Source organism: Phodopus roborovskii, unplaced genomic scaffold (genome assembly GCF_943737965.1).
Source record: "Phodopus roborovskii unplaced genomic scaffold, PHOROB, whole genome shotgun sequence".
NCBI lineage: Eukaryota > Metazoa > Chordata > Mammalia > Rodentia > Cricetidae > Phodopus > Phodopus roborovskii.
Genome location: NW_026126448.1, coordinates 11,861,239 through 11,875,552, shown reverse-complemented (window position 1 = coordinate 11,875,552; position 14,314 = coordinate 11,861,239). Strand labels below are relative to the sequence as shown.

The 14,314-nt window shown below is 39.3% G+C and overlaps 1 protein-coding gene across 4 annotated transcripts in view; it reads left to right on the top strand.

Annotated features, from left to right (window-relative positions):
* Macf1 (microtubule actin crosslinking factor 1) overlaps nucleotides 1-14,314 on the top strand; it is a 312,940-nt gene that overhangs the window by 197,830 nt on the left and 100,796 nt on the right. For 3 of the 4 annotated variants that reach the window (XM_051188727.1, XM_051188725.1, XM_051188724.1), the window contains exons 36-38: nucleotides 11,579-11,728; nucleotides 12,381-12,614; nucleotides 13,972-14,196. In XM_051188727.1, coding sequence (XP_051044684.1) covers nucleotides 11,579-11,728; nucleotides 12,381-12,614; nucleotides 13,972-14,196 — 609 coding nt within the window. Of the gene's footprint in view, nucleotides 1-387; nucleotides 538-5,788; nucleotides 6,005-6,131; nucleotides 6,282-9,059; nucleotides 9,294-11,578; nucleotides 11,729-12,380; nucleotides 12,615-13,971; nucleotides 14,197-14,314 lie in introns of all 4 variants that reach the window. The other variant, XM_051188726.1, reaches the window with a different exon arrangement.

Genomic DNA, 14,314 nt, shown 5'->3' with positions numbered 1-14,314 from the left:
TGCTTCTATTCATTGTTTTTTATTTTGTGATTCTAACATTGCACCCAGGGCTTGCTATGCAATCAGTATAGACTGCTGCCTGCCCAAGAGTCCTAATTAGAAACTAATATTGAAGTTAATTTGAAATATTGAAATGATGTTATTTGAAATAAAAATGGCTTTTAGAAATGTTTTTAAGTGATGCTTATTTATTTTATGGACTTCTACTCTCTGAGAAAGTCAATAAAGTCACTTTGCCTATTGCTAGAAATGACAAATAGCATATTTCCATCCTCTCTTACTTGTAGTAAAAATTGCTTCTTTCTGTTGGAATAACAAAGCAACTGTCTACTTTAAAAGCTGACTTTAAGGAAAATAACAGAACTTGATTTTATTTTGGTTCCACAGAATGTGTTTACCCGGCGACTTTGTTTAGAGCATGATGAGAAGCTGGTGTCCTATCTGTCTCTGTTACGGGACATCGAAATGAGAACCAAACAGATTCAACCTTTGGGGCTTAATATGGCAGAGCTGCAGGATTTGCTGTGTCAGACCAAGGTACGTTCTCAGACATTCTTCCATGCCCACTGGCTTCAAGATGGTGGCTCCCAGCTACCTTGAAGATTTCTCATTGAAACAAAACAAAACAAAAAACCCTCCGACTCCTTGTTAGGTATTGGCAGGATATTCTAGGCTAGAACAGTTAAGATTTCTAAGTGACAGAGTTAATAGACTTTGGATATACATGTGCTGCATTGCTTGAATGACATTTAATTATGTGGTAAGTTCAAAAGCAGTGTGACTAGTTAAGAAACTTAAGCTGGGCATGGTGATACATGTCTTTAATCCCAGCACTGAAAGTCAGAGGCAGGAGGATCTCTTGGAATTTGAGGCTAGCCTAATCTACATAGTGAGCTTCAAGATAGCCAATTCTATGCAGAGAGACTGTCTCAAAAAAAAAAAAAGAAAGAAAGAAAGAAAGAAAGAAAGAAAGAAAGAAAGAAAGAAAGAGTGCTTAATGCTGGGGCTGGAGAGATGGCTCAGCAGTTACCAGTACATTTTGAGCTTGCAGAGATTCAGAGTTCAGTTCCCAGAAACCATGTCAACCACCTGTAAATTCAGCTCCAGTGACTCTGACACCTTCTTCTGGCCTCCATACATACACAAACATGTATACTTAAATTAATAATAAAAAATAAGTTTTTTTAAAGAAAGAAAGGGTCTACTTTTAGCTGACTGGAGACTACTAGTCCACAAACTTCAGTGGATGAAGTTAAACAGCAATGTGAGTTACATTGCATAAATCCCTAAAACCCCCCTTTATAATAGCACTGGAAGACACGTAGATTTGCATATGCAAACAGGGTTCTAGCTTATTTAAAGTGTAAGAAGCAATTAAGCCTACCAGCTGCAACTCTTTTAGAAGTGTAGCAGCTACATATGCTTTTTTTCCTACAGAAGACTAAAGGGTGTCTTCTGAAGGAAGCATCAGCTTAGACTCTAGGTGGATGCTGTTGAAAGTAAGGGTTTTTTGTTGTTTTGTTTTTTCCTGAAGTGATAAGATTAGGTGAAAGTGACTGACCTTTCCTCTTCATTATATTTCCCATGGTTTGACCCACTCAGGGAAGAGAAGACCCAAGGGGGATAATGGGAATGATTTCCCAACTGTATGGCCAAATCCTATCAACTCAGTGAAGCATGAATTTATCAGATCCATCTCTGCATGTAGAGTTTTCAGTAAACTTTTTAGGCAATTCAAAATCACCATTTGTGTCAGGAAGATATCTCATTAGATAAAGGGACTTGCTGTCAAGTCTGGCGGTCTGAGTTCAGTTTCTAGGACCTGTGTAGTGAAAGGACAGAATTAATTCCTGCAAGTTGTTCTCTGACCTTCACACTGGGTTTTCACTGTGACACATGCAAATGCAAAAATAAATAAATGTAATTTTAACACCATTGAAAAGGAAATAATAATAATGACATTGAAAAGGTGCACTGGAGCTAAAGTTAACAGATAGTTGTCAGCTGCCCCCATTGGTGCTAGAAACAGTTATGCTCTTGTCTGCTAAGCTACCTCCTGAACCTCATACTATTGTTTTTCCTGATGGGAAATCCAGCAGCGTTTTACTTACATTTGTGGCTGGATATGAGAGTATATACCTGTGATCTTTCCACTGAGAAAAAGAGACAGAAGGATCACCACAAGGTTGAGGCCAGCCTGCTCTACATAGTGAGTTTCAGACCAGCCAAGGATACATAGTGAGACCCTGTCTTAACAAAAACAAAAACCAGAAACATTGGGGCACACTTGTAATCCCAGCATTGGGGAAGCAGAAATAGGAAGATTCCTATAGTAGCTCACTGAACAGTTAGTTTAGCCTAATTAGTGGGCTCCAGACCAGTGAAAAATAGTGATTCAAAGGAGGTAAATGGAATTCCTGAAGATGACACCCAGGTCTGGCCTATGCATGCTTTGTACTTGTTTGTTTCTTTGTTAAACCAAAAATTTGATTTGAAGTTTCAGAAATGAAACCAGCTATATTTTGTTGGCTAGTTGGTTAATTTTAGTGGTTTGTTTTGACTTTTTCTTTTTGCTTTTGTGTATTGTGCATGTACGTGTGTGGTTGCACACACCTGTGCAAATCCACAAGTGGACCATAGACATTTATTTTATTGTCTCACTTGCTTACACTCTACCTTACACCCTTTAGACAGGGTCTGTCACTGATGCTAGCCAAAAAAACTCCAGCAATCTTCTTATTCCAGTACTGGGGGTACATGTGTTCATGGCAATTACCAGCTTTTTCTGTCTGGCTATGGGATTTTTTGTTTGTTTTGTTTTGTGTTTTGTTTTTTAAGACAGGGGTTCTCTGTGGCTTTGGAGCCTGTCCTGGAACTAGCTCTGTAGACCAAGCTGGCCTCAAACTCACAGAGATCTGCCTGCCTTTGTCTCCTGAGTGCTGGGATTAAAGGTATTTGCCACCAATGCCCAGCTGGGGCTATAGGATTTGAATTCGGGTCTTCATGCTTCCTCAAGCAAATTCTCCTACCTGCTGAGCCACATACTCAGTTCTGATTCAGATTTCAAAGAACACCAAGAAACACTGACCTTACAAAACAGAAGGAAAAGACTTTTAGGAAGAACAGAGGACAGAGATGTTGAGTCCATTTGAAGCCTGCTTCAGAAATAAAGACTGCTTAGTAAAAATGGTTTCCATGGAGTGCTAAGATAGAAAGTAGATGATAGATGATTACTGTATGCCATTCTTTCCAGAAGTGTTTGTGTTGCAGGCAAGAAAAGAGGTAGAACACCAGCTAGAGGATGTATTGTGACTAAGGAATGTTCCCAGTGGATTTTGGAGAAGATAATGCAGGGAGAAATTGTAGATAGTATCAAGGTTTGAAGAACATAGAAAGGATAGAAAAGCAGCCTTGACAGGAAAAATGCGGCATTCACTGAAATTGAAAGCTACAATGAAGATGATGGAGCCTGTAGAAGCTTGCCATGTTTCTCAGTATCCAGTATGTGGTATAAGTAGGGTAGCTGAAAGGGCAATGAGGTTATACTCAAAAACACTATTATGCTTTTCCACCACCGAATACTGGCAGCTCTGTTGAGGAGTAAGAATATTATAGAACAGCTGAGTAGAAAGACTGTTTTCCAGGTTATTTTTATATTCTTTGGTTCTTTCTCCCTTAAAATTTGATTTGAAAACTTCATCTTTTTTGGGGGGGAGTGGTTGATTTCCCTTGAAGCACCCTAATTCTACGCATCAGCTGCCTGGGTATTGCTGCTGTGAGGACCAGCCTCTAGCAGCTCAGGGATTGAGGGAGATCCAAAGGGGTTGGTGGACTAATCACTCAACTTGACTTTTCTCTTTGAGGGGACAAAACTCAACTCTCTAGGGCCAGCAAAAAAATAAATAAATAAAGTGAGAGAGAGAGAGAGAGAAGAGAGAGAGAGAAAACACACACCTTTAGTGTCTATCATCTTTATTTCTTGTCTTACCTCTATCCAAATGTAACTGTTCTGTTTCTCTTGATGTCTTCCTTCTAACTAACTTTAAGCAAAACCTTTCCAGGAGTATAAAAATTACAATGTGGTTACATTCTATTTTTTAATTGAATGATTACAATAAATACAAGTTAAAAAAAAGTTTCCATGTCCCTTACATGATTAAACATTTTATGTATTACAGGTGAAAAACAAATTTTCTCAAGAACCCACATACATTCATATTTAATTTACTTGTTATAGATAAACAGAATGTAAACAATCAAGGTATATTTTCTCAGCTAGTTCTTTTACTGGCAGGCTGTATTTTGCAGTTACAAAAAAGAATCACAAACCTAAACTTTTACATATGAAAAGCCATCAGTCATATCTACTTTGAATCCTCGGGGTGCATCCCCATTCATCAGCAGTTTTTTATATCAAGAAGCTGAGGGCAGGGCAGGAGAAATGGCTCAGTGGTTAAGAGCATTGGCTGGTCTTCCAGAGGTCCTGAGTTCAATTCCCAGCAATCTCATGGTGGCTCACAACCATCTGTGATGAGATCTGGTGCCCTCTTCTGGCCTACAGGGATACATGCAGACAGAACACTACATAACAAATCTTAAGAAGAAGCAGCTGCAGCTGAGAGCAGAAATGGATACAAGGAATTAATCATCATCTTTGATCAACCAATCCTAGCAACAAAGGCATATCAGCTAGTAATATTTGGGCTGCTTTGTTCTTATTCCTTGACCTCAACAAGTCCCTCACTCAACTATGTGCCTTTCTAAACTTTAGATTTTTATTTGGGTTTGTTTTTTTTTTGTTTTTGTTTTTGTTTGTTTATTTTTTTTTACCTCAAAGCCATTAACAAAAACATCTTAATCTGACCTTAAGTCATATTTCAAACTTTGTTTCAGCTATGATGCACACTGAAACACATGGACACATCTCTCAACATTAAGATTAAAAGAACTTGAACTATCTGGGTTTCTGGGACTCAGTTGTTTTTCTTAATCATTAACACAGACTATATGGCTCCTCAAGAGAAATTTGTATGTTCTAGCTGTGTGGCATTTCCTTGTTCTTATTTTTTATTCTCTGAAGCCCCTGTTTTATCAGGGGCAGGGGCAATATTTTATCTTATTCTTACCCATATTTTCCCACTAAATTTAACCTCTATCACAATCTCTTACTATATTTATTAAAATCCCCCAATCATCAAAATCCTATTTAATCCAACACTATTATTATATAAAATCATTGCTTCTGTTAAACAGTATATCTTAGGAGGAAATCATCTCCATAATAATTTATAGGAAAAATGCCAAGTTGATTGGGATATTTCCATGAGATAATCACACTACATTAAAGTCAGTGGGGATACCTCCACACCCATTCACACCATGCCAGACACCAGAGAATAATAGGAGCTGCAAGCATGCAAAGACATAGCAATAACAAGAGACATTCTGGGGCCAAGGCTGTCAGAGTACTACAGTGAGTCAGAAATCTGAGTTCAAGTCCTGAGTACTCATACTTCAGTTTGGTGGCCTCAGAGGAAACGGTCCTTGTTGTTCAATTTTGAGAAATGTGAATTAATTAATTATTAGACCAAGGAACCTACATTTGTAAGTACTGTGTAGATGTGAGGTGAGCTAACATGTGTTCGTAGCTGATTCCCAGAAAGCAAAATCACTACTCTGTCCTGGGAGTTGAACCTAGGCCTTAAGCAAGGTGGAACACACTCTGCTACTGATCCCCAGCCTCAGCGCTGTTCTCAATTTTGGAGGTAACTTTACTCTGTCCCCTCAGGTATTAGACCAGGAACTGAAAGATCTGTCCACTGTGGTGAGTCAGGAATTGGAGTGTGTGGATCAGATTGTTACCAGCCAGCCGCAAGAAGTTCCTGCTCAGCTGCTGAAGGCCTTAGAGAAAGATGCCAAGAACCTCCAGAAGTCTCTGGATTCTGTTAGTGACTCTTGGAACTCCAGACTCCTCCACCTCCAGAATGCTGTGGAAGTGAAACAGGTAGTGTTTTGGTTTGGGGGCTTTGTGTTGTGTGAGTTTTTTGTTTGGTTATGTTGGAGTCTCTTAGGATTTACAAAGCCTGGGTGGACCTGGAGGGTCATAGTCTGACTTGCTGTTTATTTCCTAGACCACAGTGTTAAATCAGTACAAGGAACTAGAAGGCAAACTTCAAAATCTGCAAGCCTGGGTTGGCAGAACCAGTCTTACTCTGAACAGCAAGGAATGTGACAGTGAAACTAATGTTGACAACCTGAATCACTCTCTCCAACAATATGAGGTAAACCTGTCACCCATTCCCACATGTCCTTTGACTTACAACTCTTATTTTCCTTATGGGAAAATCAGTCTTTATACTTAATCTTGGTCTCTATGCTTAATCTTTCTTAGGAAGTCTGAATTTCCTTGTGACTCTTTCTCCTCTCAGTTACTCTTTGAGAGTCCAAAGAATGGCTTTATATTACCGACTTTATAACCTCCTTGTACTGAGCATCTAGGGTCTGTCTCTTCTTTCTCTTTTGCCTGGTATCCAATCTTGCACAATTTGTGGGGAGCTTTACACCATTGACCTAGAGTGTGAGTAGGCAAGCTTTTTTGTAGGCCAGGTGGTGCATTGTAACACCAGGCTTTGAAATATCAGATTTAGCCAGGAGGTCACAATTCTAGACATCTTGATCTATAGATGCTTTTCTTCTTACTAAGCTCCAAACTAATTGGTTCTTCTTATTAACCAGTGAAAGAAAGTTAAAAGTACGGCATATAGATAGCTACATAATTATATGTGCCACATACTTTTCCTTCATTAGTAGTTCTTTTTTTATATTGTTCTGTTTAGTCCATTATTCTTTTTGTTGCTATATCCTACCTAGAGTACATCAGCTCTTTTTGGTTTTTTGAGACAGAGTTTCTCTGTGTAGCTTTGGAACCTGTCCTGAAACTCTGTAGACCAGGCTGGCCTCAAACTCACAGAGAGCTACCAGCCTCTGCCTCCTGAGTGCTGGGATTAAAGGCACGTGCCATACTTCCTGGCTGTACATAAGCTTTTATGAATTTTCATGAATTTTGTGTCACAGAAGGATATCACCCTGTAAACTCTTTAGAAAGTCAAAAGGCACTAGAGCTGTCCCTCCTCTCTGTCCTCTCCCTTTCCCTCATCCCAGAATAAGTAGACATACAGGTTTGTCTATGGTCAACTGTGTCCCTGGACCTCATTCAGCTACCTTAGGAGTTGACATATGCCAGACATGGTGGTACTGAGGAAGCAAAGACAGGCAGATCTATATGAGTTCAAGTCTAGCCAGGTCTGTATAACAAGTTCTAGGTTACAACACAGTGAGAGCAGAGAGAGAAAGAGACCTCAAAAGAACCATTCACAGTTTAAATATACATACAAGAATAGGGAGATAGTTCTACAGGTAAAGCGATTGCCTTGCATGCAAGTCTCCAGACATAAGTTCAATACCCGAACTGATGGTGGAAGGAGAGAACTAATCTCTGAAAGTTGTCATCTGACTTGCATACTCAAACAGTGGATGAGGGCTTCTAGATTGACACACACATAGTACAAACACACACACACACACACACCATCATCATCAATTTTGAGATTTTCTTTTGGGACTTGAGAGATAGCTCAACAGTTAAGAACACCAGCTGCTCTTCTGGAGAGTCAGCTTTAATTTCCAGCACCCACATGGTTTCACCTCCAGTTTAGGGGATCTGATGTTCTCTTCTGGCCTCTGTGGGTACTGTGTGTGTGCACATGACACAGACATACATTCAAGCAAAACACCCACACACATAAGATAAAGGTAAATAAATCTTTTTTTTTTTAAATTCAAAGATTTTTTTTTTAAAATGTTATGTATATGTGTGGGAACCTGTGTGCTTGTATGTGGCACATCAGAAAGGGAGTCAAATCCCCTGGAACTGAAGTTTCAGATTGTTCTGAGCTGCTCAATGTCCTCTGAAACAATAGTAGTTGTTTTGAACCACTGATTCATCTCTCCAGCCACCTAAAAATAATGAGCTGTCTCATTGAATCAAAATAAGCTTCCTGCTTTCTCAGGAATGGCCTAACAATTACTCACTGGACAAATAAAAACAGATACTTAAGCCTACATGTGTGTCTGTGCAGCATATGCATGTGAGTGCCCACTGAGGCTAGAAGAGGGCACCAAATCTCCTAGAATTAGAGTTGCTACCTCATTGGTGCTGGGAATTGAGCTTGGGTCCTCTGGAAAAGCAGCCAGTGCTCTTTCTTAACTGCCAAACTGTCTCTTCAACCCAAAACTTTGCATCAGAAATGAATGTTGTATTTTTCCTAAACCTTTTAATTAAGCAGGGCTGGTGGCAGGGACCTCTGATTTCATCTGTTTGGGAAGTTGAGCTGAGAGAATCACAAATTCAAGGCCTTTTTGGACAATAAAATGAGTTTAAGGCTGACCTGAGCAACCTATCTCAAATAAATCAGACAAAAGGAGCTTGGGATGTCGCTCAGTAGAAGAGTGGCTCCCCAGAATACACAGGTCATAGGTTCAATCCCCAGCTCTGCCAAAATAAATAAGAAGAAAATTAAGTCATGTATATAATTTATTTACTTATTTTTAAAAATTTGTCTATTTATTATATAGCGTTCTGTGTCCATGTATGCCTGCATATCAGAAGAGGACATCAGATCCCATTATAGATGGCTGTCAACCATTATAGATGGTTGCTGGGAATTGAACTCAGGACCTCTGGAAGAGCAATCAGTGCTCTTAATTTCTGAGCCATCTCTCCAGCCCATCATATATATTTTAGATTAGTAATAATATAATTCTGTTATCATAAATAATTGAAAGCTTACTGAATGTAATGGAAACATACTTGTAATTAATGCCTTGTTTTTGGAATTTGTAAAGACCAAAAACTGAGATTTGCAGTGCTATTTTGGTCATCAGTACCAATGATAAAAATATAAGGTTAACTTTTAATTCTCAAAACCAGTAGCTTTTCTATGACTAGAGAAATAAATGTTGGTTTTATTTGTTTGTTTTTCTCTCCCTACTTTTCTCAGAATATGAAACAATCTATGACTGAAAAGAAATCTCAGTTGGATGTTCTTGCTTTGGATATTCAGCTCTTTATCGCTGATCATGCCAAAGATTTGCCTCTTCAGCAGAACCAACAGATGGTGCAGTCTTTGAGTGAATTACAGAGGTCCTTCCAGGACCTTGTGGAACAGACTGCAGCTCAGATGGATACATTGCAAGGCCATCTTCAGCAAATCCAGCAAGAAGTTCAGGTTAAGGTCAGACTGAACCAGCAACTGAGCTCAATTTGTCCTTGGGGATGTCTTCTGGGTTTTTTCTGGCTGTCATGATTCCAGAGACCTGGTTTTATCAACTTCAAAATTTCAGGTCCTGCAGGCCAATGGGATCTGATAACTGTTCTGCTGTTTTTCTTGTTTTGTGTGTGAGAGAGAATATATATATATATTTGTGTGCAAATTGCATGTGCAAGTGTTTTTCATTTTAGTGAGACTCTACTCTTAATGTGTCCCATTGTCTCAACTTTCATGTAAAAGTTGTGGCTACCCCTTTCTGCCTATTGCTTCCTCAGCATTCATCTGAGGCTATGAAGAGCATGTAGGTAACTCTGACACTGGACAAGAATGGCTCTGAAAAATCAGTTTTATTAAAAGGCTTTTAAAATAACTCATAACAAGACTCCTTGACAGTCTTCAAACAGCCAACAAAACTATTTAATCAGAATTAGCTCTTTTTTGTTGTTGTTGTTTTGCTTTTAAAACCATGTTTCCCTGTGTAGCCTAGGCTAACTCTCTGTGAACCAGGTTGGCCTTGAGCTCACAGAGATCCCCCTGCCTCTGCCCACATGCTTCCATACCTAGCCTTGTTTGGGAATATTTGAGTTATTATTTTCTAGTACTTTTCTGCATACAGAAGGGCCCAGTTTTTCACCATGTAACAGAATGTACAAAAGCAGGATTGATGGTTTCTTTCTTTCTTTTTTAATCTGATGACTGTCCTACCATTTCACATCATAACTCTTATCTTGCAAAATTCAAATTGAACATATTTCAGTATCTAGTATTATCATAACCTTAGACTATCCTGAGTGACACTTTTGTCACCTCTGCCCATGAATAAATTGGTATACAGCAAAATGATAGAAGAATTGTCATGTTCCCCAGAAAATCTTGTCTCAAGAGCTCTTGTATTATGCAAAGTATAGCTGAGCTTTTGGGTCAAACTTAAAGAAAATTAGGTTAGTCAATGCCTTATGTCCCCTGCTACTGTCTAATTATTTCAACCATATTGAAATAAATCTCGATGAAATATTTAGGTCAGTCTCCATACCTGCACATGTGCAATGCTCTTACCTAGTCACTTATGTAGTGTATATCCTGTGGATAATTAATAAAGCAGATTGGTCTGAGCCACCTTAAGCTTACCTGCAGCAGGTAATAGAATTGCATGTGAACACTCTGAGCATGGAATTAATTCCACAATGTGCATTAACCTTGTCAGAAACACTCTGCTCTCTATATTTGCTCTGAATGTGTGTGCGTTAACTTGTTTGCTTTGCTTTTTTCAGATTCAGTCTGCACTCATCCTAACCCATGAAGATCCTGTTTCACAGCTGAAGAGCTCTTAGGGGTTCTCTTCCAGTGCCCTTCTGTTTTTCCTAAAAAAAAGGGAGTGAGGGCCAGTATGAGCACCTGTTTGTAAGTGCAGGTGACTGTGCCATCAGAATGCCATCAGAAGGCAGTCTGGTGGAAACAATTTTTAGAAGGATGATCAGGAGAAACACATCATGCTCAATTGTTGCTCAGTTGGGTACTTTAGTGTCATGAAACTGACCTGAGAGATGGGAAAAGGATCAGGCATGGAAACATATTCCCACCCCCTTCCCTGGGCCTGTCTTTTCCAGTGATATTAGAGTAGGACCCCCCCCCCCCAGAAGACTAAGGCAGTTGCTATTCTTGGTCAGTGTTCTTCTCAAAATAGCCAAAGCACACTCCTTGAGCCTGCCATGTAATCATTCTATTTAATGGTCTTATGCAGTGGTGAGACATTTGATTTATAAAGTCAGTTCAATTATTAAGAACCTCATTTAGCTTATCAGTTATCCATACTCTTGAGCTTTTTCTTTCTTTCTTTTTTTTAATACTTTTCCGCGTTCCTGACTTAATTTCCAGCATATCCTCTTGTTCCAAAAGAATTTCTCAGAGAGACAAATTTATTATCATTTACACCATTATGTGTGGTTTTCAATGCGGTCCGTTCCACTGATGATAATATCAGTCTCCAAAGCAGCTTCCAAACTCAAACCTGCATTAGGAGCATATCTCTACAACTATCCCTGACTATCATTCCAGCTGCACACTCAGATTACAGACAACCCAGATGAGGGGAGCTTCGGGAATATGATTTCTGTGCCTTTTTCTCTTCCAGTTTTCCACCAATTTTTCCGTCTTTGCCATATAATTGTCCTGTTTTACATTTCAGGAAATTATCTTGTATTTGTAAAATGAGAGTTGATTATTTCTTGACTCCTCTGCATTTTAATTAGACTCTACAGAAGCAACAAAATACCTGCCATCAGAAGTTGGAGGACCTCTGCAGCTGGGTTGGACAGGCAGAAAGAGCATTGGGGAGGCACCAGGGCAGAGCCTCTCAGCAAGAGCTTTCTGCTTTGCAGAAGAACCAAAGTGACTTGAAGGTCAGTGTTAATTAATCCTTCTTGTCCTTCCTGCAATAAACGTTGCCAAGACTCCAAACCAGTGCTTAGTGCCTCTTCAGTGGTAAATAAGACATTCCTGCCCTCATGAAAGTTTACTGTTTCGTGGAAGAGATATACAAGTACACAAATTATCACCAAAAGACAGCTAATTGTTAACTATTACATGCATAAATGTTAAGTTGTGTGAAACCATATGCCAGAAAAACAGTCTAGGGTTGTCTAAGGAGTCAGCAAAGATTACTTCAAAGAGTGTCATTTAAACGGAAAAGTGATAGACATATAGGGGTTAGTGCACAAGGGGTAAGAGGTAGGAAGTACATAGTCTATCAAGTGAGTTACAGAAGCACCAGGGCTACACAGAGAGAGAGAGAGAGAGAGAGAGAGAGAGAGAGAGAGAGAGAGAGAGAGAGAGAGAGAGATGTGCTCATTGAAGACAACATTGCCAAATAAAAATCTCTACTATTCAAAACTGAATGTTTTCTGGAAAAATTAAATATTTTAACTTTTCTTTGGTTTTGGTATAAATCGTAAATAAATTATTATCAAAAGGACAGACTATATATCCTTATTCTATTAGAAGACTCAAAAGGACTAAAGGTAAAAGCAGTCATCTTTGTTTCTCTTTGTTAAGGATTTGCAGGGTGACATTCAGAATCATTCTGCCTCATTTGCCTCAGCTGTCAAAGACATTGAAGGGTTCCTGGAAGAGAATCAGACCAAGCTGAGCCCCCAAGAATTGACAGCTCTTCGAGAAAAACTTCATCAGGCTAAGGAACAATATGAGGTTCTCCAAGAACGGACACGGGCAGCTCAGAAGGAGCTGGAGGAAGCTGTGACATCAGCCATACAGCAGGAGACAGAGAAGGTAGCCAGACTGCTATGCTTGATAGTTTTCTAAAGCCACAAAAGCTGGGGGTGCCTTGAGTTGCAGAAGAGAACTTTAGGAGCAGGTCCTTGAGTTGGTATTTTCTTTACCAAAAATATCCAGGAATTTAGATCAGGAGTGATTGGTAAAAAAAAGTGTATTTTACCAAAAACAAAATTAAAACTTGCTAACTCTAAATTTATACTTTGACCTTGATAGTGTATTAAGCTGGTAGTGAAAAGCAAATGGTATGTTTCTTGCATGAATATTAAGTGGTGACCTAAGAATATTAGAAAAATATCTACAGGGTCTTTTGGGGGCATAGACTTTATTCCCAGGCAAGCTGTATAGTTACAGTATGGACTGTAGAAGTAGGAGAAACTAAAAAACAAAACTCAAAGGTGAAGTCTTGACTGGTTTTACTCAGCAGTGGCAGGTTGAAGGGTTGAATTGGATTCTTTGTTCGGCCATGGACTCTTATATTAATTAGAGAGTATAGAGCATGGGAAAGAGAAGTAAGCTGCCTGAAGATGAATATTAAAAATATCTGAATATTCACATCTTAGCACAGCCTTTTCCTCTTGTTGTTTTTTTGATTTTGGGTTTTTTTGTTTGTTTGTTTGTTTGTTTGTTTTTTAAGACAGGGTTTCTCTGTGTAATGGCTCTGCCTGTCCAGGAACTTCCTCTGTAGACCAGGCTGCCCTCAAACTCACATAGATCCACCTGCCTCTGCTTCTTGAGTACTGGAATTAAAGACCGGTTTAGAACAAACTTTTTAAGTAATACTTGAAGAACTAATGAGTAGAATTGAATGTCAAGTTCAATAACTAAGCATTCAGTTTGTCCATGATAAAGGTGACAAACATCTGTTGTCCCTTCAGGGAAGAACAGCTAGATGAGAACAGTGCCTATGTGTATCTTACTTTTCCAACCAATGTTATACATAGTTAGGAAGGATCCAAGAAATCTTGCTGGATTTTCAGGGTCTTTCTAAAGTCCGACATTTGTTCATTTTGTTTGGTTTGGTTATTTTCTTTAAGGTATTAAGGAAATCTGGATGATTTTTGTTGTTGTTGTTTGGTTTTTTGGGGGGTTTTTTTGTTTTGTTTTGTAGCCTCCCCACCCCCCAATATATTGATTAAACAGTCTTGTTTTACATGTCAATCCCAGTTCCCTCTCCCTCCCCTTAAATCTGGAGTTTTTAAAATAACTATTTGCTCAGCTTTTAGAAAATCCTCATTTTTTTAATATGAGAACATTTTACACCAGAACAGGGCTCCTTTCCCACTTTGCCTTAGTAGCCTGTGCTGCCACAGTGGAGTCTAGGCCTTCTCACTGGAGTACCTCTGCATTTCAGAGTAAAGCAGCAACCGAGCTGGCAGAGAACAGGAGGAAGATTGACGCTCTCCTGGACTGGGTGACTTCTGTGGGGTCATCTGAAAGACAGCCACAGAGCAGCCTCCTAGGAATGGAGAGGCTCTCCGGAACTAGCCTGGAAAATCGAGCCTTGGATGCCACTGATGGTTGTGTGGAGGTGAACCAAGTACCAGAGAAACTGGACAGGCAATATGAGTTAGTAAAGGTAAGGGTGTTAGCTTGTCTTTGATTATGCCACTCTGGGAAACCAATCACAGCCTTAGTTTGTGTCTCTGGTATCTCAGCAGCTTGGACACTGTTGACTGTTCTCGCAATGCTTCTCC